Consider the following 25042-nt stretch of genomic DNA (forward strand, 5'->3'; position numbering starts at 1 on the left):
AGATCGACTCAAACGTACATGAGATAACTTCCTTTTATCCAGCCTTAAAATGCAGCTACATTTTGGGTCTTTTCTCCAGCTTCTACACAACTTTAAAAACTTAATAAATTCTTTATAAAATTATTTACTTTAAACTTCTTCCTTTTGTATTATTAACTCATGAATTCAACACATGCTTGACTTGTTTTTACTTGTAATAACTCCAAATGACATAAATTCTAACAATAAACACTTATGGGGCGTTTGGCGCGCAAAATTGAGTTGAGTAGAATTGATAATTATTATAGGAAGAGAGTAATTAGAGGAGTTAGATGCGAATAACGAGGTGAAAAATGTGAGTTAACGCAAATAACGAGATAATAAACCTCTTTAATAATTGGTAAACCAAATGATGGGTGGATTTTTTTTACCCATCCAACTCAATACAACTTGGAGACCAAATACCCCCTTATATTCTAAAGTAAACACGCTTGGTTTTTAGAGCTAAGCAACTTAGAAGTTAGCATTATAGCAACTTAATAGAATCTCTCCGATCTCATTTGCAAACTTCTTCCAGAGAGGGATCTAATAGAAAGAGTTGGACAAAGTGACAGAAAATGAAAGATCCAACAACTTCAAAAGAAACTTCTTCAAATAGAGGTAGGCAAAGAAGCTTCAAGCAAAGGTAGAAGTCGTGAAGACTGTTCTCAAATAAAATGTTTCAATTTTGGATGTTATCGAAATTCGAAATTAGATTGATGGCCTAAAATGACAATCAGGTAGAGACAACCCTAATGCTGGAACAGGATAATGAACTAGGTCTTATTTTCTTCACATTTAACGACCAAGAAACAAGTAGAGCACAGCTAGATGGTATCTTGAAGATAATTGCAATAATCACGTCACAAGTATAGTTTTCGTAATTATGGATAAATCTCTACACTTGGGATGATCTTTAAGAATTTATTTTTGTTTTTTTACTAAGAATTCAACCAGAAATGAGTAGAAAATAGGTTTAATTTTCAAAAATGAAAAAATAAAAATAAAAATGAAATGGTTATCCAGACCTAAAAGAGTTATTAAACGAAGCCTTAGTTTTCCAAATTCGTGAGTGTAATTATGAATAAAAAAGAAAAAGTGTGATAAAACTCAAATTACCAAATTAACCTTTGCAGAGTGGTATCCGACATGCAGTTCCTACTGATTGAAGTAATTTCCAAAGCAAATTTTCAATTAGTTCTCTCTCTACCGACTCTGGAAAAACCCCTTATTCAAAAAGGGGTAGAGTTCCTTTTGCTGCAAGGATGACTGAAATTAGACAGTTGAGACAATGGTAGGTCAAATGCAATTTTAAGCAATACACACCCATAAATCAAAACTAAAAGAATGAACAAAATGATGGCACAAAGACCAGGCATTAGTAACCACTCAAACTAATTTCAAGCAAATGGCATAGTGGGAAGGGTTAAAAAATTGTTTTTCTTACATTATGAAGGAAGCGAAAGATAAAACAAACTTTCGGGGAGACGATAATAAGAGAGCGAGTGTAAAACAATCTACAAACGGAGGATAGTTCTAAGTGTATCACAAAGATTTTGAATGGTTTGTTGTTCTTGAGTTGCCTGCAACTCCTGAAGCGGCATATCTTCGTAACACCTGCAACAAATTCAAATTCCCTTCTATAATTAAAAGGAAAAAAAAACAGATGGAGGGCTTATTTTATTTCTAATGCTGCCATGGATGAAACGAAGCAGACCAGCGAGTTGAAACCTTGAGAAAAGGTCCGATGCATGTCAAGCCTAATGATACCAAAACTAAGAAAAATATAAATGGCTTTATTTAAATTCGGCATCAGTATAAAAAGAGAAATGTTGACAACCAAAGTCCCGTTTGATAACCATTTGATTTTTAGTTTAGATTTTGAAAATTAAGTCTATAAACACTTCTTTCACCTCTAAATTTCTTACTTTGTTATCTACTTTTAACCAACATTTTAAAAAACCAAACTAAAATTTGAAAACTAAAAAAAAATGTAGTTTTTTTAAAATGGCTGTTTTCAAATATAGGAAAATAAATCAAAATATTTACAAATATAGCAAAATTTTATTGTCTATCTATGATAGACCTCACAGATAGTAGTCTATTGTAGTCTAGCACAGATAGATTGTGAGATTTTGCTATTAGTAAATATTTTTAGCAGTTTTGTCATTTAAATTAATTTTCCTTTTAAAACCTTTTTTTTTAAAAAATTTGGCTAAGAACTTAACTCTTATACTTTAAAAAATGCAAATCATTGAAAGAAATTGAGAGGAAATAGACTTAATTTTCACAGATAAAAAATAAAATATGAAATGATTGCCAAACAAAGCCCAAAGGATCAACAAATACACATTGGGTTAGAAACGGGTCAAGACTGAGGTGAGAGCTAAAGGGCACATAAACAGCAAAGGAGACAGCAGGTGGATATTTCTTCTGAGAGCTACAGTTATGAGAAGAACAGCACCAGATATTGGTTATGCTTCTAAAGGGAAATAGAAATAATAATAATACCAAATAAGATGACATACATTCTGTGGTAAGCTAAAGCCTGGGCAAGGTTCAGCAGTGTTGGACTTGAAGTAAGTCTTTGATAAACACTAGGTGGAAGGGGAATCTGCAATGCGAAAAATGAAAAGAACAAATGTTTTAGGGGTTTGTGAGAGAAATGAATACGGAATCAGAAAAGTGCTAAAAGGAGAGATGCAAGAAGGGAGAACCTCATTTTGACCCCTACGACCCTTTCTTGATTGTCCATCGCCAGTGAAAAGTTCCTGAAGCGTCTCCACTGCTACAGTACCCCTATTGTCGTGCTGCACGCCTCCGAGGACATTGTCAGATAACAAAGCAATAGGGGATATGTCAGTAGCCCTCAAGAACGGAATGGGTACAGTATTACCCGCTGCATAAATGGACCAAAGCTGCAAAGGCAAAAGATCCACTTATTTATTTATAAGAAACGAAATTGTATTAGAGCCAAAGAAGAAACAGATTAGTGGCCAGGGGAAAAGGCTCATGTGAATAACAAGCAAAACATTAAAGACCCATTTGGTAACCATTTGATTTCTTGTTTTTTAAAATTAAGCCGACAAACACCTCTCCCACCCCTAAATTTCTTGTTTTCTTATCTATTATTTATCCATATTTTTAAAGATGAAGCCAAAATTTGAAAACTATAAAAGGTAGTTTTTAAAAACTTGTTTTTGTGTATAAAATTTGACTAAGCGTATAACTTTTGTACTTAAGAAATATGCAAACCATGGTAAAAAAAAAAAAAAAAAATTCAAAAACCAAATACAAAAAACGAAATGGTTACCAAATGGGCCTAAACAACTAAACTAAAATATAACCAAGAGATTATATGATAAATCAAGGCTCATGATATGTTTCCCAAGAACTGTTATCCAAAAAGTACAATGAGTGTTAGTGGTGCGGTACAATGCCAACCCCGAGAAGACAAAGGATTAGTACTCAAATAAATAAATAAAAACAAAAAAGCCAAAAGATTACAAAAGGTTTCTCCGAATTGCATTGACCAAACGAGAATTATAATTGGCAAGATATATATATATATATACACACACACAAACAGATACAACTCATGGATACAGTTGTACAACCTACAAAACAGATCTAGTTTACACTCAGGAAAAATATTATGTACAGGATTGGGCTTAAGGGGAAATCTTGGAATGAAAAATCTCCCACTTCCTTGATTTCTCTAGAGTTATCACCATGAAACTTGAGAAACAATCAAGAAGAGAGAATGCACTTGTACTTAAGTTACCTTGTCCTGCAGAGCAAATGATTTCCGGCTGACAGTTTCATTCTTCGATGTGCTATGCTCATGAATACCCAAAAATGAAGGTGAAGATGCATGCATGGAGGGATCCGATTTCCCATCAAGAATATTATTTACAATACCTCCGGAACGATCCAGCACACTACAGAAGGTTCACAAAGATTAGATGTCAAATGAATACAGGTAGTATAATTATGAGATAAAATGATAATACATTGTTTCTCATAACCTATAGCATAATCATTGAGAGTTAAATCAATTAATTTACAATTGAAGAAATGAAATACAACACATCAGCAAGATCAGAAAGAGAGTACCTAGAGTCGACTCTAGGTACACTAACGAATAGGCTCTCATTGCGTAAGGAACCCGTTGGTGGTTCGGCAGTGCCAATACCCAGTTGAGAGGCCACCTTATCATTCTCATCTCCATCATGGACTATTACAGTGCCAAAAGTACCTACAAATAAAGATATTCATACACTGTATTGGAAATGCTACTTATTACTAAAATATCAAATGTGGCCCCGTTCACTAATCATTTGATTTTAAAATTAAGCTTATAAACACTACTTTGACACTTGGTTTCTTAATATTTGATATCTAAATTTTAGGAATGTTTCAAAATCAAAGCCACATTTTAAAAACAATAATTTTTTTTTTTTTTTTTTGGGTAAAGAAACAAAAAAAAAATTCAAATGCTACTTAGGATATATGAAAACCACGATGTAGAAATGGTGAGGAAACAAACATAATTTCACAATACAAAAAACAAAAAATGAAATGATCATCAAATAGGCCCTAAGGTGTTTAGATAATTTTTATCCTCCAAGGCAATATTTAAAAACTTTTCTCACATGTAGGCACAGACCAGATTAATCCACAATTTATCTTGACATTAAGTAACAAAGTAAAAGATTAATTCTCAAAATCTCTTCTTTTGATATCATGCGAAATAATCTTTAAGAAAAAGATGTGAGTTAGGATAAGTTCAATGTTTTAAAATATTTCTCACTAGATCTCAATCGGGTTGAATATAAGTGGGCAAATAGGGTATAAACATTGAATAGCAAGGAAGCAAACATGAAACAATTCTTGTATAATATTTTAAAAAATGTATGTTTTAATAAACATATCCTTGTCATGTCCCTGTCCTAAATTTTTTTAAAAAATGTCGTGTCGCTATCGTGTCGTATCCATATCCATGCGTCTTAGATTACAACCATATTCACCTAATATCTGGAAACACTACTTAAAGAAGCTTCAGGTGCAATATGTAAACTTATATTACAAAATTTCAGATGTACCGATTTACCAATGATTATGAAAATTTACAGCAATTATTTGCACGTGAATTAGAAATCTATATTTAAATGAGAGAGATTCCAAAAGGGAGGAAAGAAAAGCCTCAGACCAGGACTAAGGATGTCATAAAAAACAATTAACGGAAAGCATATGTATGTCCCATGAGTCTTTGAACTCTTAAAATTACAATAGCTTATTTTCATACCACTCAAATTTTCAACCATTGAAAAGTTAATAATAGTCCCATTGACTTTATTAAGCATAATGAAATGCATACCTTCTGCTACAAGTTCAGAGCCTGATTGCTCTTGCTTCCTCCAAGTGCCACCAGCTGCCATTTCATTTGCTACCTGAAGTCCAATGTTCTGAGGCTTTGAAGGAACAGTATCTCCATAATCTTGATTCAAATTTGCAGCTACTATTGTCTGTTTAAAATAAAACCATTACTGAAAGAGGAACTTCTCAGCCACGCAATATACATGCACATTGAGCAAAGCCCTTACACCATCTCCTGATGCATCTGGAGCAATATTATGTGCTTGCTGAGCCATTAAAGTCCTGATTTTCCTAGCTTTTTCAATCTTGGGCAACATTGCCGATGCTCCACATCTGCATTTCTCAATGAATTTGTGCTGTGCATGCAAAACAAAAACTACTTTTCAAATTGAAATGGAATACAATAAAATTTAACTAGATATTTCAACTATATACAGAAAACCCGTTGGAAGTGAGAAAAATAACCCAACCAATGTAGACAATAACAATTCTAATGCAATTTTATAAAAGCAATAATGTACAATAGTTTGTAGATTAAATTCCTGGAATTTTGGACATAGGTGACCAAAATTTATTTCTCATGACTGGTCAATGAAGGAAGACTAATGAATGAAACGTCTCTGTGAAGCTCCAAGGAAATCGATGACCGATTAATAAAATATTATTCAACAACTTGATGGTTCAAATACTTCTCCACATTTTTGTTCAGCCGCCTCTGTCAGACTAGAGGAGACCATAGTTTATGTTAGTGACCATAGTTCATTAACATACTAGTTTTCTCCCCCAGGAAAAAATGTCGATGATCGAATACATATGAGTGGCTAGCTCATGGAAGATGTCCTCATTTATTTGGCAGACAAAATTGACAAGCATTACCTTCAACATTTCAGAAGCAGCAGGGCGTGAACGAGGATCTTTTGTCAGACACTTTGCAACAAAATCGTGGAACAGCAAAGACCTGAAAGGAGAAGATGCACCACATGGTATAAAACACTGACGTAGTAATATATCTCAAAGAAAATTAAAATGAGAAGGCCAGCAAACTTTGATTATAATACTAGAGATCAATTCGGCAACAATAATGTACAAACACTTGAAAATTCAGCAACACACTTATCAGATGAACAGTAAACATAGTTCAACTCCTTAACAGAAAACCAAGTTTACACGAACAAAATAACCTGGCACCCCTACCAACTTAAGCATCATGACGGAATAAGTGTGTGCACATCAAGCTGTGAACACTTTTGGTACAGGTTACAGATATTAGGTAAGTCATTTTTTTCCCTTGAAGAGAAACATATTTAATTGAGCAAATGGAAGTAAATTCATAACAAAAAGATGCTGATCCACAGCCTTAGGATCTTTCAATCAACACACTTCAAATATTTATATCCAAGAAGCATGGACACTTTAATTTGGCTAGTATTTGTCTCAGACAAATGTCAGACACTTGTTGGACATGTATTGGAAACTTGTTAGCATAATAAATGTGTGCAAGACATTAGTTGTACAAAGCCAATCAAGTTTCAACATTTGGTAGACACTTATTGAACCGTTATTAAGTACACTAAATAGACACATAATAATATCCAACAAACAAATTAAAATTTGTGAGTGAAATACATCAGACTTATATTCTTTTAAGCATATAAATGCATAAGCTGATTGACTTTAAATTTCCTTCTTGTATGAAAATGATATATAATTATAAAAATGGATATTTTAATAAACATATTATTGTTGGGTTTATTTCCTTTTTTTTTTAAAAAAAAAAAGATGATGAAGTCTTGTTTTATGATTTTTTTTTTTTTTATATCCTTATATATTCTTTCATTTTTTTAAGAAAATAAAAGCCCAGTTTCTTACCCAAAGACATCGTGTCGTGTCATATTTGTATCTCGTATCCGTATTTATGCTTTCTAGTAGGATATGGACATGAGAAGAAGAGATTAGAAAGCAAGCTAGTGGAGTTGGGTGGCCTAGGGATTGGGATCTTGAGATTACTAAACGAGGTGTTGGTGGTGAAATGATTGAGGTAGTTCTTCATGAAGTATGTTACTTTGTGGCATAAAGTTATTGCGAGTAGAACATGCCTTTTCAAGTGGGTCTCAGAGGGAGGGCGTTTGTCTTCATGAGTTTTTCTCATGTTTATATCATCTTTTGAGCAAGAAGTCTCATTTTGTGTCTTTCCTTCTGCCTTTTAGGTGTTAAATATTGTAACTCTTCTTTCAAGGAGTTCTCTTGCAAATCTTTTGTTTGTATGTTATATGAATATTCCGCATACCAAACTGCCTCTGCTTCTCCTCTATGGTTAAAACCCCTAGGAAGATAAAATTTTCTGTGGCAGATTGCCAGATTTTACATGGAAAAGTCAACACCATAGACCATGCTCAGAGACGGTTTTCCTTTGTGTTGCACCCATACTGGTACATTCTATGTAGGTGTCAGGTAGAGGACTTACATCGCTTGTTGTGGGGTTGTCAATTTGTTCAGTCTCTCTGGCTTCGTTGGATGGAGATCTTTGGTTTATCTTTGGCTTGGAATCGCCACAATTATGCTTGGGCAATATTTTGCGACAACCTAGTTTCTTTGCTATTTTGTAGAGAGCTTGGCCTAAGAGGAACAATAAAATTTTCAGACAGGTGGAGAGATCGTGTGATGGGATTTGGAAGCTGGCAAGGGTTCAAAATCTCCTAGACCCTTCTAGGCATGGGTAACTATGCCTTTTTGAAACTATGATCTTAGTTTGATTTTCTTGGATTAGATTCCATTTTTGTAGTCTCTCTCTCTCTCTCTCTCTTTTTTAGTTGGCTTTGCGTTTTGGTATGCCCTAATACATTCTTTCATTTCTCTTCAGAGTCCTGACCATTCGGGTGATTTTTCTTGTAAAACTTTCTTTAGGTGTTTATTGGACCCTTCTCCCATTAGTGAGTGTTTTTTATCTACTCTTTAGATGATAAAGATTCCAATGAAAGTTGAGTTCTTTACTTGGTAGGTTTTATACAAACGAGAAAGTTGCCCTCCTTAGTTGGTTCCTTATGTTACATTCTCTGTTGGAAGGCGAAGAGGAAGACGTAGATCTTACTTAAAAAAAAGTAAGATGTGATTTGTGAGTTTACAAGATTTGCTCATAGATTTTTGATCGCTCATAGATTTCATATTTCTCTTTCGACCTTTCAGACGTAGATGTTATATTTTCAAGATGTGATTTGTGAGTTTCCAAGATTTGCTCGGAGTTGCTTCTTCCAAACTTTTAGTTTATGCTCACCTATCACAGGGATAGGAGTGATATGATTATAGAGTTTCTCCTCCATCTACCTTCTTGCGGAAAGGGCTGATTTTTATGGCTTTTTGGGGTGTGTACTATTCTGTTGGATCTTTAGAGTGAGAAATAATAGTGTTTTAAAGGTATGGAAAAGGACCTTTCAGATGCATGATCGCTCATAGATTTCATGTTTCTCTTTGGACTTCAACTTCGAAAAGCTTTTGTAATTATTCTATAGGTTTCTATTTTGCACAATTGGAGTCCTTTGAGGAGAGCTTCCTTTCGAGGGCTTGTATTTTGTTATCATATTTTTTCATTAATTCTCAATGAAACTTGTTTTTTATATATATATATATATATATATAGTTGCATCAAGATACCAAAATTGATATGCAATGTGATTGAGAATAAGTAAATAATTCCAATAGATGATAACAAAGTTTCAGTTCAAAAGAGTGTATCCTGAAGAACAGATGGTGTAAGAAAATTAATTAAACCATTTTTCTTTGTCTTCAAGCATTGGAGCCGGCTCAATTGATATCATGAATAAAACCTGTTACACATGAGAAAATCCTCATAAAAAATCAATCTGGGAAAAAATTAAATAAAGTGAAAGAAACAGAACCAATTCCAAAATTTAAAGCAAATGATAAAGACTTAATTTTTAGTCTTCAACTTTTAAAAAATTATTCTAGTTTTCTCACGGTTTCTTGACCCACTTTTTCATCTTGGAATAGGCAAATTACAAGTTCAATCCCATAACATTGTATATTATGTCTATTTCGTCTATGAACTTTCAAAAGTGTCTAATAGGTCTCTAAACTTTCACTTATATGTCTAATAGGTCCTAAGACTTTCAATTTAGTGTCTACTAGTTCCATGAAAAGTTAGAACTTTTTAAAAATTAATTGATCTATTAGATATAAATTTAAATTGTCTAATGAAATTCTGAACTTTCAATTTTGTGTCTAGTAGATTGTGAATTCAAAAAATTAATTGATCTATTAAATATAAAAATTTAAAATTCAGGACCAAATTTGAAAACTTGAAAACTTAAGGACTAAGTAGACAACCATGTTTAGGCACTAATTTGTAATTTAGCCTTGAAAATACTTTTGATTAATCAGTCAAATTTGAAAAAAAGAAAAGACAAACTCATGAAATTACTGTTTTAAAAAAAATTGGCTAATTTCAAAATGATGACTAATAGTAGTAAAACACAAAAAAATGTTAATAACGGTTGGAAATAAGGGGCTTTGTTGATAGTTTATAGCCCAAGGGTATTTTACTTTACCCTAGGTTTATTTCCTTTTTTATTTTAAGGCTTGCTAGAGCCTATAAATATTACTTCTATTGTAACTTTCATGGTGTGCAAAACTAATAAAAAGAGACCCTCTGTCGTGGTTTTTTCTCCCTGTTCTAGGGTTTTCCACGTAAACCTAGTGTTCTCTATTTTCTATCTTTTAACATGGTATCAGAGCGTGGTGACAAAAACCTAGTCGCCATTGGCAGAAACCAACTGATGCAAGATAATCTTAGTTTTGCACCAATCCCGCTTCCGCCACAGCTGCCGATGGGGCCTCTGACCACTGCCGTCATCGACTCTGCCGCTACTGATATCGTCGTTGTTACTACTGTCCAAGGTTAATCGATACCTTCAGTCCTTGCATATCCGTCCAACTCTAGCCTCGCCGCAACCCTTTGATGGAAACCTTAGCGCCGCAGCAACCCTTTGATGGAAACCCTAGCACCGCCACAACCCTTTTTCACAATGCCATCAGCGTTCCTCCCTTGTTACCGAGAGTCACTGCTGCCTATCCCTCCAACCTCACTGCCAATAGCCAAAACCTACACCTTGAAGCCAAGATTGGTGAGTTGTCCACCTACCACAAAGGTAAATCCCCTGCCGTGGCAATTCCGGGAATCCCCAGCTCCTTTCCTTATTTGCAGTCGCGGGGCCTTCCTCATCATGAGCCACCTAGTTATAAACATCAAGGTTCGATTGGTTTATCTCCGGTAACAACAACGGTTGGCTAATCTTCAGGCAAGTTTTCAGCAACAAATCACTGCTCTTGGGGCAACCCTAGGTGCTTCCACAAACTTAAATTCTAGTATAGTGAATTCTAATATTCCTTCCGGTCAACCGATGCATCCAGAGAATCTAGTAACCTCTTTTCCTGCTTTAACTTTTGCAAACTATTTGTCTGGATCTATGAGAAATTCCACAGGGTTAATTGCAGGAGAAAAGTTGAATGGTCAGAATTACTTCTTATCTCAGTCCATTAAAATGGCTCTTGAAGGGCGTCACAAGTTTGGGTATCTAACTGGTAAGATACCAAGACCTAGGCCGGGAGATCCTTAGGAGCACATTTGGAAAGGAGAAGATTCCCTGCTTCGGTCACTGCTGATTAATAGTATGGAACCTCAAATAGAGAAACCATTGTGTGCTGCAACTACTCGAGATATCTGGAATGTAGTTTAGAAATTATATTCTAAGAGGCAGAATGTGTCTCGTCTCTACACTTTGCGTAAACAGGCTCACGAGTGCAAATAGGGGACGATGGATGTCACTTCATACTTTAACAAATTGTCCTTAACTTGGCAGGAGATGGATCTATGTCGTGAAATTATCTGGAATTTTCCTTGTGGAGGTGTTTAGTATTCCAAGATTAAGGAAGTCAATCGTGTCTATGATTTCCTAGCTAGTTTGAACTCCAAGTTCGATGTAGTGTGAGGTCGTATACTCGAACAAAGGCCTATACCTTCTCTTATGGAAGTGTGTTCTGAAGTTTGTCTAGTGGAAGATAGAGCCAATGCTATGAACATCACGGTTGCTACTGATTCTGCTGCTTTTAATGCAAAATTATTTGGTTCTGATAGTGACAAGTAAAACGGGAAACAGACCCCGATCTGCGAACATTGCAAGAAACTCTGGCATATGAAAGATCAGTGTTGGAAGTTACATGGTAGACCACCAAATGGCAGAAGACGTCCTCCAAATGACAATTCCAATCCCGGTCGGGCTCTTATGAGTGAATCTACAAGTGCCTCCCAGTCACAACCTCAGGTGAATTGCCAAAGTGATCCTGGTGTCTCTTCCCTTGAGGTAGTTGCTCAATAGGTACCTCTCAATCCTTAAATCTCCTCAGCATAAATGGTAAGAAACCATGGATACTTGATTCAGGGGCTACAGATCATTTGACTGGATCTTCTAATAATATTCTATCATATCTTCTGAATGCTGGTAACGAAAAGATTTGGATTGCAGATGGGTCCTTTGCTCCTATTGCAGGCAAGGGTCATATTTCTCCTTTTGATGGTTTAACTTTATAGAATGTGTTGCACGTACCCAAAATATCTCACAATTTACTATCTATTAGTAAGATAATGAGAGATTTGAATTGTCAAGTTGCCTTCTCACCAAATAATGTTTTCTTTCAGAACTTGAGCTTGGGGAAGAAGATTGGCATTGCCCGGCACAATAGGGGACTCTATTTCCTTGATGATGATGATGCTTCCTCTAGGAACTGTTATAGGACTAGTTTGTTGTCTTATAATTTTTCAACTTAAAAAAAAAGATTGTATGTTGTGGCATTTTCGCCCTTGGTCATCCAAATTTCAAACATATGAAATATTTATTATCTCATTTATTCAATAAAATTGATGTCTCTTCTCTATCTTGTGATGTGTGCATTCGTGCAAAACAGCATAGGGTCACTTTTCTGTCTCAACCTTACAAACCTTCTTGGCTCTTCACCCTTATCCATAGTGATGTTTGGGGTCCTTCGAGTATTACCACCTCTTCGGGGCAATGTTGGTTTGTTACCTTTATTGATCATCATACCCGTCTTACATGGGTTTTTCTCCTCACTGATAAATCTGAGGTTTCATTGGTATTTCAATAATTTTACACTATTGTTGAGACTTAGTTCAACACCAAAATTGCTATTCTTCGTAGTGATAATGGTCGTGAGTTCCTTAATAACACTCTTTGTGATTTCCTGTCTTCTAAAGGCATTGTCCACCAAAGCTCGTGTGTATACACCTCAACAGAATAGGGTGGTTGAAAAGGTCACCTTCTCGAGGTTGCATAGTCTCTCATGATGTCTACTTCACTTCTATCTTACTTACGGGGGGATGCAATTTTGATTGCAACTCATCTTATTAATCGAATGTCTTCCCGTGTCCTCCAACTCCAAATCCCTCTTGAATGCCTTAAGGAGTCATACCCTACCACGTGGCTTATTAATGATCTCCCTCTTTAGGTTTTTGGGTGCACTGCCTTTGTCCATTGTCATGGCCCTAACCAAACTAAGTTTATCTCTCGTGCTCAAAAATGTAAATTCATTGGGTATCCCCTTCACCAGCGAGGTTTTAAATGCTTCCACCCTTCTTCTCGAAAATACTTCTTCTCCATGGATGTAACGTTCCTTAAGGATAAACTTTCCCGTTAGTCATCTTCAGAGGGAGAGTACTAGTGAAGATACTAACTGGTCCACATCTTCAGTCCCTATTGACCTTCCTAAACCTATCCTGAGTGCCCATGACACCGTTCTACCCACCAAATAAGTCCCTTAGATAACCAACTACAGGAAGAATCTCATAAAGGAAATGGTGCCCCTAACTGCTCTGCCGGCTCCGATCCATAAATCTGAACCAACACAAGCTCAAGGAACTACAAGCCCTTATAATACTAACTTGTGTGTTGAGGATGATATTGTTGATTTGACTGAGAATGACAGGAATGATATGTTAGTTCCAGAGAATAACAGGGTTACAGGCAGTGATGAGACTTCGACAGAAACACAAGAGGGTGAGATTCTCCCTCAGGCTGAAAAATGCAATCAAAATCCCATTACAGATGAGGAATCAGACAAACTAGAGGATTATGATATCTCTCTTGACATGCTGATTGCATTGAGAAAGGGCACCAGATCTTGCACCAAGTACCCCATGTATAGTATGTCTTACAGTAATCTGTCTTCTAAGTTCAAGACGTTCACTGACAGACTTGATACAGTAACAATACCGAAGAACACATATGGCTATGGAAATTCCTGAGTGGAAGATTGATATTATGGAAGAAATGAGAGCTTTTGAAAAGAATAATACGTGGGACCTTGTTGCTCTTCCTAAAGGGCATAAAACAATTGGGTGCAAGTGGGTGTTCACTCTGAAGTTTACATTAGATGGAACTCTAGAGAGGTACAAGGCCAAACTTGTAGCAAAAGGGTTTACTCAAACTTATGGGATAGATTACTCTGAGACTTTCTCCCTTGTAGTGAAGTTAAACACGGTCCGAGTCCTCCTTTCTGTTGCAGTTAATAAAGACTGGCCTCGCAGTTAATAAAGCCTAGCCTCGCAGTTAATAAAGCCTAGCCTCTCCACCAACTTGATGTTGAAAATGCATTTCTGAATGATGAACTAGAAGATGAGGTTCATATGAGCTGAGCCCCCTCCCCCAAGGTTTTGAAGCTTAGTTTGATCATCAGTTTTGTAAACTCATGAAGTTTTTGTATGATTTGAAACAGTTCCCAAGAGCATGGTTCGACAAATTTACTACCTTTGTTAAGTTCCAAGGTTTCACTCAGGGACACTTTGATCATACGTTGTTTAAAAAAAGATCAGTATCTGGGAAAATTGATGTTCGAATTGTATATGTTGATGATATTGTTTTGTCAGGAGATGATGCTGCTGAGATCACCAAGCTGAAAAAGAAAATGGTTGATGAGTTTGAGATCAAAGATCTTGGGAATCTAAAGTATTTCCTTGGAATGGAGGTGGCAAGATCAAGGGAAGGGATCTTTGTTTCACAACAGAAATACACTCTCGACTTGTTAAAAGAAATAGGTATGACTGGATATAGACCTACTGACACTCCTATTGAATTCAATGTGAAACTGGGAGATTCTGTTGACAAAATTCCTATTGATAAATAGAGGTATCAGTCTAGTGGGAAAGTTGATTTACTTACCTCACACTAGACCAGATATTTCCTATACTGTTAGTGTTGTTAGTTTATGCAAGCACCTTATGAAGAACATATGGAAGCTGTGAATCGGATTCTGAGATATTTGAAAAGCTCACCAAGTAAAGGTCTGATGTTCAGAAAAACTGCAGGAAATGCATTGAGGCTTATACCAACTATGATTGGGTAGGATCAGTTATTGACAGAAAATCTACCTCTGGATATTGCACTCTTGTGTGGGATAACCTAGTTACTTGGAGAAAGTCTACCTCTGGATATTCTACTTTTGTGTGGGGTAACCTAGTTATTTGGAGAAGTAAGAAGCAAAGTGTTGTTGCTAGAAGCAGTGCTGAAGCTGAATATAGATCCATGAGTTTGAGAATCTGGGAAGAAATATGGTTGAAGAAAGTTCTGCCTGATCTACACCAAGACAGTGTTCTACCTATGAAGTTCTATTGTGATAATAAAACGGCTATAAGCATAGCCAATAATCCTGTACAACAGGATAGAACGAAACAAGTGGAGATTGACAGACACTTTATAAAAGAGAAACTAGACAATGGTAGTATCTATATTCCGTATATTCCATCTAGTCAACAAGTTGTGGATGTTCTCACCAAAGGATTACTCAAGCAAAGTTTTGACTCACATGTTAGCAAGTTGGGTCTGATTGACATCTACACCCCAACTTGAGAGGGAGTGTTGGAAATAAAGGGCTTTGTTGATAGGTTATAGCACCAAGGGTATTTTAGTATTTTACTTTACCCTTGGTTTATTTCCTTTTTATTTTAGGGCTTGCTAGAGCCTATAAATATGACTTCTATTGTAACTTTCATGGCGTGCAAAAATAATAAAAAGAGACCATCTATCGTGATTTTTTCTCCCTGTTCTAAGGTTTTCCACGTAAACCTAGTGTTCTCTATTTTCAATCTTTTAAAAATAACAAATATTTTAAAATGTCATAACCAACTACTGGGCACAAAGAATTCCAAGTATAACATACAATCAATTTCAGATGCAGTTCAATACAAACCAAAAACACAGTTATCCAAGGATGAAAACAGCACCACTACTCAATATGACCAGGACTAGAAAGATGGAAAACGAAAGAAACAATTTCATTCATAGAGTTTCTAATGCTTCAAATAAACTAACCCTCATTGGATGCACTGCTGATCTTGGAGGAAGCCCCTGAAATCAGATAAAAAAATCATTGCAGGATGTGAAGAATTATCACCAAGATACTTTAAAATCCAAAATAAACTGATACAGTATCAATAGTAAAGCATTTTACTATGATTAAGAAAATTCTAGAGTTGGTTTTATGAGGTGAGGTTTTTACCTCAGCCATTTCAATAGCAGAGACACCAAGAGCCCACACATCCACCTAAAAGTAAAACAAAATTGTTGCAAAAAGAATTAATGTCGCTGCAACCTAGAAACTGCAAATATCACATAAAAAACCATATATAATACAATGACAGAGTATTGCCTAGTCACTTGGTCATTAACTATGATAAAACTTTAGATGCTGCTCTTTAAACATAAAATTTTTAATTCTTACAGAAAATAGAAATCTTGACTGCTTTATAGTATGAAAAGGTCAGTAAGGTTAAGCACAACACCACTGACACTTCAATGCCATATTTTTCTTTTAAATTAGTCTGTTCCTCAAAAGTAAACTGTAATCTGCTACAAAAGATTACGGAATTGTCAGTTAACGTTATATATCTCATTATGGATTATCAATGCTATAACATGCATATATCAGGAATTTCTGAGACTTAAAAGACTTCGCTCGTACATCACGTTATTAGACTTCCAAAGAAAGCCTCTGCAATTCTCCAATTTTTTGCTCAAGCTGGTTTAGACTTCATAAAGATTAACGCAGGTTCCAATTTAAGTTTCCAAACATGTTACGACACCTATAAGCTGATTAATAGGCAAGCTCTTCCTACCTGAAACTTTGTTTAAAGAACAGAAAAATATAGCATCCTAAATCAATGACAAACCCGCATACACAACATTGTAATTTTATAATAGAAAACTGGAACTTCAATAGCATAACAATTATCTAATCCAATCCAATCCCCCAATAACATATTAAGCTCAAAACCATTTTTCTAAATAATTCATAATTTAGGTTTCACAGGAAGGAAATACCAATAAGATAAAAATATTATTCTGTATTTGAGTACCTTCCCATCATATCGACTTTCCTGTATAACTTCTGGAGCCATCCAATGTGGAGTGCCAATAAACTGAAAAATGTATAAAATATCACAAGAAATGACGACCAAATATAAAGATCTACTATTTCTAAGATCTCCAAGTTTAGAATCAAAGCCATGACACTAGCGCTGAGCTGCATGTGGCTTAGTGTATGTCATTGAGGACACCTCATTTTTTTTTATAAGCTAGTAACTCAATATTCTCGCTTTTTAAAACATTGGCTGAAACACTAATGACATTGTAAGCATACAAAAAATCAGGATAAAACGCACATCAAGGAAAGGCAAAGCTAGCCAGTTACAGCCTTGAAGATTGTCCCATTAGCAAGTTTAAAATATCAAGTATTTTTTTTACCAACATGTTAATTTACTCATTATGTATACAACGAACATACTGTATTGCGCTTTGACATGGTCCTAGTCAGCTGGGCTGCAACTCCAAAATCACCTGCAAACATTTTTTTTAACACAATTGTTGCACGTCTGATCAGTTTGTTATTATAGAAACAAATGGAATCAAAGATAGAAAATGAACTGCAACAATAAAGGTTCAGCATAATCCCATATACCATAAAAGGAATGTAAATTAATCTCCTCTACAAACCAGATAGGTAGTGTACTCACCCAACTTGACATCTCCTTGCTCAGTTAACAAAATATTACCACCCTTGATATCTCTATGAACTTTGAATATTGAATGAAGATAAGTGAGGCCCTGCAGTAAAGTTAGCCCATAAGGCACCAACTATGTGCAAGAATGAAAAAAAAAAAAAGAACATGTATGACTGACAAGAAATTTAGTTTCATTTTCATTACGTTTGAATGATTTTCACCATGACTTGAGAAAGCCAAGCAAAATTTTTCCTTATGCAAACACGAACAAATAGATACCAGTACTGGAGTCCATATTAATAGTAAATAAATATGTTTGTACAAACATAATGTCTGAAGGCAACCAACTGGTTGAAAATCTCACCTTCAGTGCCTCCCTACAGATATATGCAATCTGATATTCCTCTAGAGCTTCCTCGGTAACATTCATCAAGTCAGCAACACTGCCACCTCCACAATACTCCATTACTATCTGCCAAGAAATAAAGACTTGTAAATCTGAAAAGATAACAGAAAGATACAATGAAGTCTATTCACTAGATAAATTAATGAATTCTAACTCATGGAAATGGTTTCAAGGACAACTAATTTGTTATACCCATAGATACTCTTCTCCTTGATAGCTCCCAAGATAGCGGACAACATTCGGATGACTGCATTGCTGCAACATCTCAATTTCACCACGAATTTCTTCATATCCTTCCTCCTACAAAGTAACTCAAGGTAAATTTCCACTACAAAGAATTCAGATATCAATGACTAAACAAACAGAGTGGAATCGGAAAGCCATACCCCTTCACACAAAGAAATGACCTTGATAGCAACCAGCTCAGAGGTCTTAATATCCCTTGCTTTATATACAGCCCCATAGGACCCCTTTCCTGCAAAACAATTAACATGAGCCAGCGATATTCAACATCTCCAACGCCATTCACGTTATAACAATGCATCACATTGACAACAAAATTCATATTTAGCATGTAAGCAAAAGCTTACCGAGTTCGTTGAGCAATTCATACTTAGAATGTGGATCTTCCCTGGTGATACTTTCCGGAATCGAACTCGAGGACACCTTACTGCGCATCCGACCACCGCCTTCCTCACTCCTCGGTGATCCATTCCCCTTCCTCTGTTTCCCAAACCCTAACTCTCCCATACCTTGCATACTCGCGACCGCTCTGCCCATCGTGGACCCATCAAGTCCTCCGCCTCCATCTCTGGAACCACTGCGACTACCACCGGTCCTTCGAACAACAGTCCCACTAACCGATTCTCTGTTCCGCGACCTCGCCGTGGACCTCACCACAAAGGTAGAATACCCATCACCATCATCTTCCTCGCTGTCATCGCCTTCTTCACTGCCACCTCTCTTCCCAGGGCTCCCCGGCTGAAAGTGCATAAACGGTAACGGCGAAGTTCGACGCTTGGTCGAAACTGAAGAAGACACGGAGCGATTTCGAGGACGATTCCTATCTGTCTTGACGATCATGGTACCGAAGTCTTCATTATCGTGATCGAAATCAAAAGCACGGTCATCCTCGTAGTCAATTGGGGCTCCACCACCAAAATCCTTAGGTAGGCGTTTGAGGAGAGGAGGGAGAGAGGAATCATCGTCATCGTCATCGTCCCGGGGCTTATCAACGTCCTTAAAGAGCATTGTAGCGTAAAGGTCTTGTCCTTCGCTCGGTGGCCTTCGTCGACGGTGAGGATTCCGATCGTCGGGATGGTTGTCGGAGTCGGAATCAGAATTGGAATGGATTACAACTGTGGAGTAGAGCTCAGATTTGTTGGTGGTTCTACGACTACGGTAGGAGGTTGGATCCATTGAGAAGTGATTGACAGAGTGGAAGCTACAAGGCCATAACTGCTGCACAAACTCTGTCCCCTCCTGATTTTCGTACAACCATCTTCGAAATTTACATTAATTTTGATTTTTTAAGGCAAATTAGAAAAAAAAATTACATTTTTGTCGTGGAAATAAGAAACATGCAAAAAAAAAAAATTAAGAACAAAAGAACCAAAGTAGAAAAGATATTCGGGGTGTCTTACAAATACACCATATACTACTATTTATAGGACATATAATGATGTATATTACAATATAGTATTCAATGGAGGGTACATGTTGCAACATGAAATTCAAGGGGAGGTTTGTGATATTTGATAATCTAGGTAAGTTATGGATATCTACACTAAATGGAATATTATAATATACATTACATTTATAATACTCCTCCTTAGATATCTATATGATATAAAATAAATGTCTCGTTAAAGTCTTACTAAGAAAAAAAACCCAATAGGAAAAAAAATCCAGTGAAAGGAAATAGTACATTATTTTATATACTTCAGTGTCGGCTTCATTAAAAATATTGCTAGGAAAACCTAGTAGAAAAAATCATAGTCAAGAAAAAAAGAGTGTAGTATTTCTATTCTCCCTCATGAATACATCACTTGAATTCTCTAAGTTGTCACATTCCAATGTTGTGTACTAACTTTTCGAATATTGGTGTGAGTAATGCCTTTGTAAATAAATCCGCCAAGTTATCTTCTGAAGGATGTTGAACACTGAGGTTGTCATTTTCTTCAACGTCATACAAGAATTTCTGCATGATTTGAGGAAGTGGTTGCGATGGTTTACTTTACAAATCACCAAGATATAGCAGTTTCTTTACATGTAAACAGATAACTTGTTTGAGATCTTGTTTTGTGCGGTTTAGATAAATATCCAGCATCTACATAACCAACTAGATTAATGTTTTATATGTCTGAATAAAGCAAACTCTTATCAATCATTCCTCAGAGATAACAAAATACATGTTTAACTCTGTTCCAATGTTTTTTTTTTTTTTTTTTTGGAGTAGAACTGCATCTTATTAATAAATCTACTGAGAATGCTATATTTGGTCTTGTATTGTTAGCAAGATACATTAGTGCACTTATTGCACTAAGACATGGTACTTTAGGACCAAGTAGTTCTTCATTATCTTCTCGAGGTCGAAAGATATCATTTTTCACATCTAGTGTGAAGGAAATCAAACATGAAGATTTCCATGAGCAGTGGAAAGGATCGTTCCAAACTCCATTCGAGTGAACACAATCAATTACAGTCTAAGAACGGAAACTAACAAGTCATGCATAACAAGAAATTACAGCACGTTAAGATAGAAATCAAGGGATGGAGTATACGCACCTTCGAAGAAACATTCTTCAAGAATTCCTCAAACAATCTCCTATGTGTCCAACAACACGATCAACAACACGAACACAACGAACAGCCTCCATGGAACCAATCAAGTCTTACTCGATTCACAAAGTGAGTGAGGACACCACCATAATGGTTACCTTGGTATTCTCGGTGTGAGAATCCAAGAGTTGTGGGCTCTGTATGATCTTGGCTTGAGGAAAGACTGGAGGACAACAATCATGTAGACGATCGAGCAAGTGGGAGATAACATAGTCTATCGTATAGACGATGTGCTCAATCGTTTAGTAAATGGCAGCCTATCGTATAGACTTAGCCACGTGATTGTTTAGCTATGATCAGCTGAATGAATATCATATAGTCAAACCTCCATGATCGTTTAGTCTCTGCACAGCTATCGCTTAGTGAAACACTTTTACTTGATAGCTTATCTGTGAGTTATTTCCGAATGTAGTTAACTTCTAATTTTAGGAAAACATTTTTCCTTTTATCTTACGGTTACCATAAAACCACCAATAACCTCCCACTCAATCGGTTATTAGAAAAAAAGATATAATTATCAAATAATTAATATATTATAAATAAATATGAAAACCAACTTACCATATTATATTTATAACCTATAGTTTTAATATTTTATCTCATGAAACATACAAACCATAGTTCTTTTTTTATTTCATAGTACTTAATGTAAATCATGTTGGGGTTGATGCCCTAAAGTCTTGTGTCCTGTAGCTGTAAACAGTTTGTACGAATGCTTGTGATGTATAATATATGATATTTTACTTCACTTCTTGATTTTGCTCATCTGGATGTTTTATTTGCTTTACCACAAACTAATAAACTAAAATCCCTACTTGTCTTTATGTAACTTAAGCATGTATGTGGTGACATACACGTGGATCATGTCTTAAGTCATAACCAAAATGGTCTCTAGTATATTGATATAAGAGGGAAACCTTATCCTGGTAATGCTACGGATGCGGCCCGCTTTATGGAATAGTTACAAGTGTTGTGACTTGTCACAAATGGTCGTGCAGGGGACATGCGAGCGGGGGCGTCCTATACAAAGAGTTTGTATAAGACCTAACCACGAAGTGTTAATGTCTCATTATATAACACCGTTCATGACAGAGACTTCACTTCACTAGGATAACCATAGATAACATGACCTCAATCCTGAGTGAGTTGGGAACTCCTGCCATTGAGGGCGGTTCTTTGATTTGCATGAGTGCGAGTGGCCAGGCCGCCGACTCAAACCTACCACTTTGGGGATTCGTCTGATTTTGGAGCTAAGAACTCAGCTACACAAGATGGAATTCACTCCTTCCCTAAAACAGGGACAAGTAGATAGATAGCTCCCTTAAGGGCTGATTCCAAAGCTTGAACGATGTGGCGCCACACACCTTCTCATGGCCTGAGAGGTGTTCACACATAGTTGGACTATGTTGTATTCTTCATTAAATGGATCAGTGGTACTTAAGGAGTGAGATATAACTACAGGAGAAAAATGGTAAGTTGGCTAAGATGTACTTACGAGCATCTGTGAAGGGTTATCATACTCATGAATGGTTATATCCGATGGACACAAAAATATATCTGTGGTAAGAAGAGTTCAGTTGTCGGTCTTTAGTGAAATGCATGGCAGTTAACGGATGGTGGATCTCATGGCTAAAGAGTTTAGTCAGCTATTCACGTACCGTTGGAGCTTCGAGCCATAGGTCCATAAAGTCCCCTTGGTAGCTTGGATACAAGTTGAGAATCCGTTTTTGGGTTAGTTTGAAATGTTCAAATTGACAAGAGGAAGTACAATTATATATGATATAATTGAACTGGTTAATTATATATGATATGATTGACTAAATGTATGAGATACATTATTTTGGAAGAAATTGGATATAAATATGATTTATATCAAGTAGAGGAGAAAACACTATAATTGATATATGATATCAAACTATAGGTCAAGAATATAATATGATTATATTCATTATTTTATTAATATGAGATAATTCGAATTGAATTCGTGCGAAAGTATTAATTGGCCATGATTATATTCATTATTTTATTAATTGAGATAATTGGCCGAAGTTTTCTCTGAATTCGTGCGAAAGTGGGAAGTTTAATTCAGTTCTAGTAATTGAAGAATAAAATGAAAATAGTTTTTATTTTACAAGAGACACGCTAAATCGCTCACGGTGTGAAAGTCTTGTATCGCTTAGTGTGGTCCTCTATCGCTTAGTTTAAGAGTCTATACGATAGTGCTCGCCTACTAAACGATCGCACACCCACGTTTCCTAAACGATCGCCCGCGATTATCTAAACAACCACTTACTTTTACTAGACGATTGCTTAGCGCACCTGAGCATAACTAAACGATCGCTTAGCTTTTACTACACGATCGTGTACCCCGCTCTAAACGATTAAGCACCTGACTATACAATAGTCTCTTCTCCCACTTGCTTGTTCGTAGTACACAATAGTCTTTCCTCCTCCCTTTTACCAAGTCCATCAAAGTCCACCCTTTGGATTCTCACTCCGAGAATATTGAGGGCTTCGAGTGGTGGTGTCGTCCCCGTTTCCTTTTGTTCGTGCGCTGCTGTTCGTGTAGACAACCATAGTGGTGCTAGGCGATTGCTTGCTGGATGAGAAGGAGCGAGAGGAGTTTGTTCATGGTTGGACTGTCTTGTGAAGAAGAGTCTTCAACTGGTATGTTCTCTTAGTCTTTTGTTTTATCTTTTAAAGCATGCCAACAATTAGCGTTTTCAATGTATATCTGTATGTTAGAATGTATGTGTGGAAATTCTGTCACAATGAAAATGGAAAAATCCGCTTCCACTCATAGGTACTCTTGTATAAGAGTTCCTTCAAATCATATTTACATTAATCCTCCACTTGATGTATCTCATACATCACACCAATTATATCATATATAATTGAATTTCCTCTTATTAATTTGAACACTTCAAACTAACCCCAAGAACTGATTCTCAACTTGAATCCATTGAGCTACCTAGAGGACCTTATAGAACTATAGCTTGAAGCTCCAACAGTACGTGAATAACTGACTAAACTCTTTAGTCATGAGATCCATCATCTGTTAACTGTCGGGCACTCCACTAAAGACTGACAGCTGCATTCTTCTCACTACAGATATATTTCTGTGTCCATATCAACCAATCAACAACGCAATAACCTTTCACAGATCGCTCATAAGTACAATTGGGCCAATTTACCATTTTGCCCCTGTAGTTACATCTAACTCCTTAAGTACAACTGATTCTTCTAATGAACAATACGTCATGGTCCCACTATGACTGGGTCCTCTCTTCCAAAAAGAGGATGTGGCCACTATGTTCAAGACCTAGAATTAGCCTTTAAGGGAGTAATTTATCTACTTACCCCTGCTTTGGGGGAAGGAGTGAATTCTATCTTGTGTAACTGAGTTCCCAGCTCCCCAATCAGACAAATCCCCAAAAAGTAGGCTTGTTGAGTTGACAATCTGGCAACTCTTACCCATACTAATCAAAGGACCGCTCTCATAGGCAGGAGTTCCCAAAACACTCAGGATTAAAGTCATGTCACCTATGGTCGTTTAAGTGAGATGTAAGTCTCAAGTATCAATAGCGTTATATAAAGAGACGAATCATCTCGTGGTCCGGTCTTATACAAATTCTTTGTATAGGACACCCCACTCGCATGTCTTCACATGAATGGTCAGGATCAGACCATTTGTAGTAGTTCACAACATTTGTAAATCTCTATAAAGCGGCCCGTATCCGTAGTGTCACAAGGATAAGGTATCCCTCCTTAATCCTTATACTACTGACCTTTTAGGTTATTACTTAAGACATGATCCACTTGTATATCTCATATACATGCTTATAAATACAATAACCATAGATCTTTGTTTATTGGATATATATATATATAATTAATTAATTAATTTAATTTAAATAATTATATATAATAATAATAATAATAATAACTAACTTATTATATGTATATATAACTATATGTTATATCATATATAACATGTACCCTATAACTTTTATATTGTATCAAATACAATAAACCTATAGTTATAATTCTCTCATTAATGCATGATATTTATTATAAACCATATTTATACTAAATTTAATTATATGAATCTCATCCATATAATTAGTATTTGAATCATATTCAAATATTTAATTCCTCTCAAAATAAAGTTTATATTATAATGTATCAAATACATTATATTAATTATATCACATATAATTAATTTAATGAAATTATATCACATATAATTAATTCCATCAATTAATTTGAACAATTCAAACTAATCCAAAATTAATTCTCAATAATCCTTGTTGAGCTAC

General features: G+C 35.9%; 1 protein-coding gene across 1 annotated transcript; it reads right to left on the reverse strand.

The window, feature by feature from the left end:
• Window positions 1-1366: 1366 nt before the first annotated feature.
• Window positions 1367-19516, reverse strand: SIK1 (Protein kinase superfamily protein). The gene is made up of 18 exons (XM_039036564.2): window positions 18473-19516; window positions 18269-18357; window positions 18075-18182; window positions 17841-17948; window positions 17489-17579; window positions 17260-17312; window positions 16832-16894; window positions 15976-16020; window positions 15789-15824; window positions 9163-9218; window positions 6274-6355; window positions 5625-5753; window positions 5399-5546; window positions 4135-4276; window positions 3803-3959; window positions 2736-2936; window positions 2547-2632; window positions 1367-1635 (listed from the first exon to the last, which is right to left on the reverse strand). Exons 1-18 carry the CDS (start codon window positions 19299-19301, stop codon window positions 1536-1538), a joined length of 2523 nt encoding a protein of 840 aa, XP_038892492.2. The 5' UTR covers window positions 19302-19516; the 3' UTR covers window positions 1367-1535.
• Window positions 19517-25042: the final 5526 nt, after the last annotated feature.

This window comes from Benincasa hispida, chromosome 7 (assembly GCF_027475165.1).
Source record: "Benincasa hispida cultivar pf3 chromosome 7, pf3_genome.v1.1, whole genome shotgun sequence".
NCBI classification, from domain to species: Eukaryota; Viridiplantae; Streptophyta; class Magnoliopsida; order Cucurbitales; family Cucurbitaceae; genus Benincasa; species Benincasa hispida.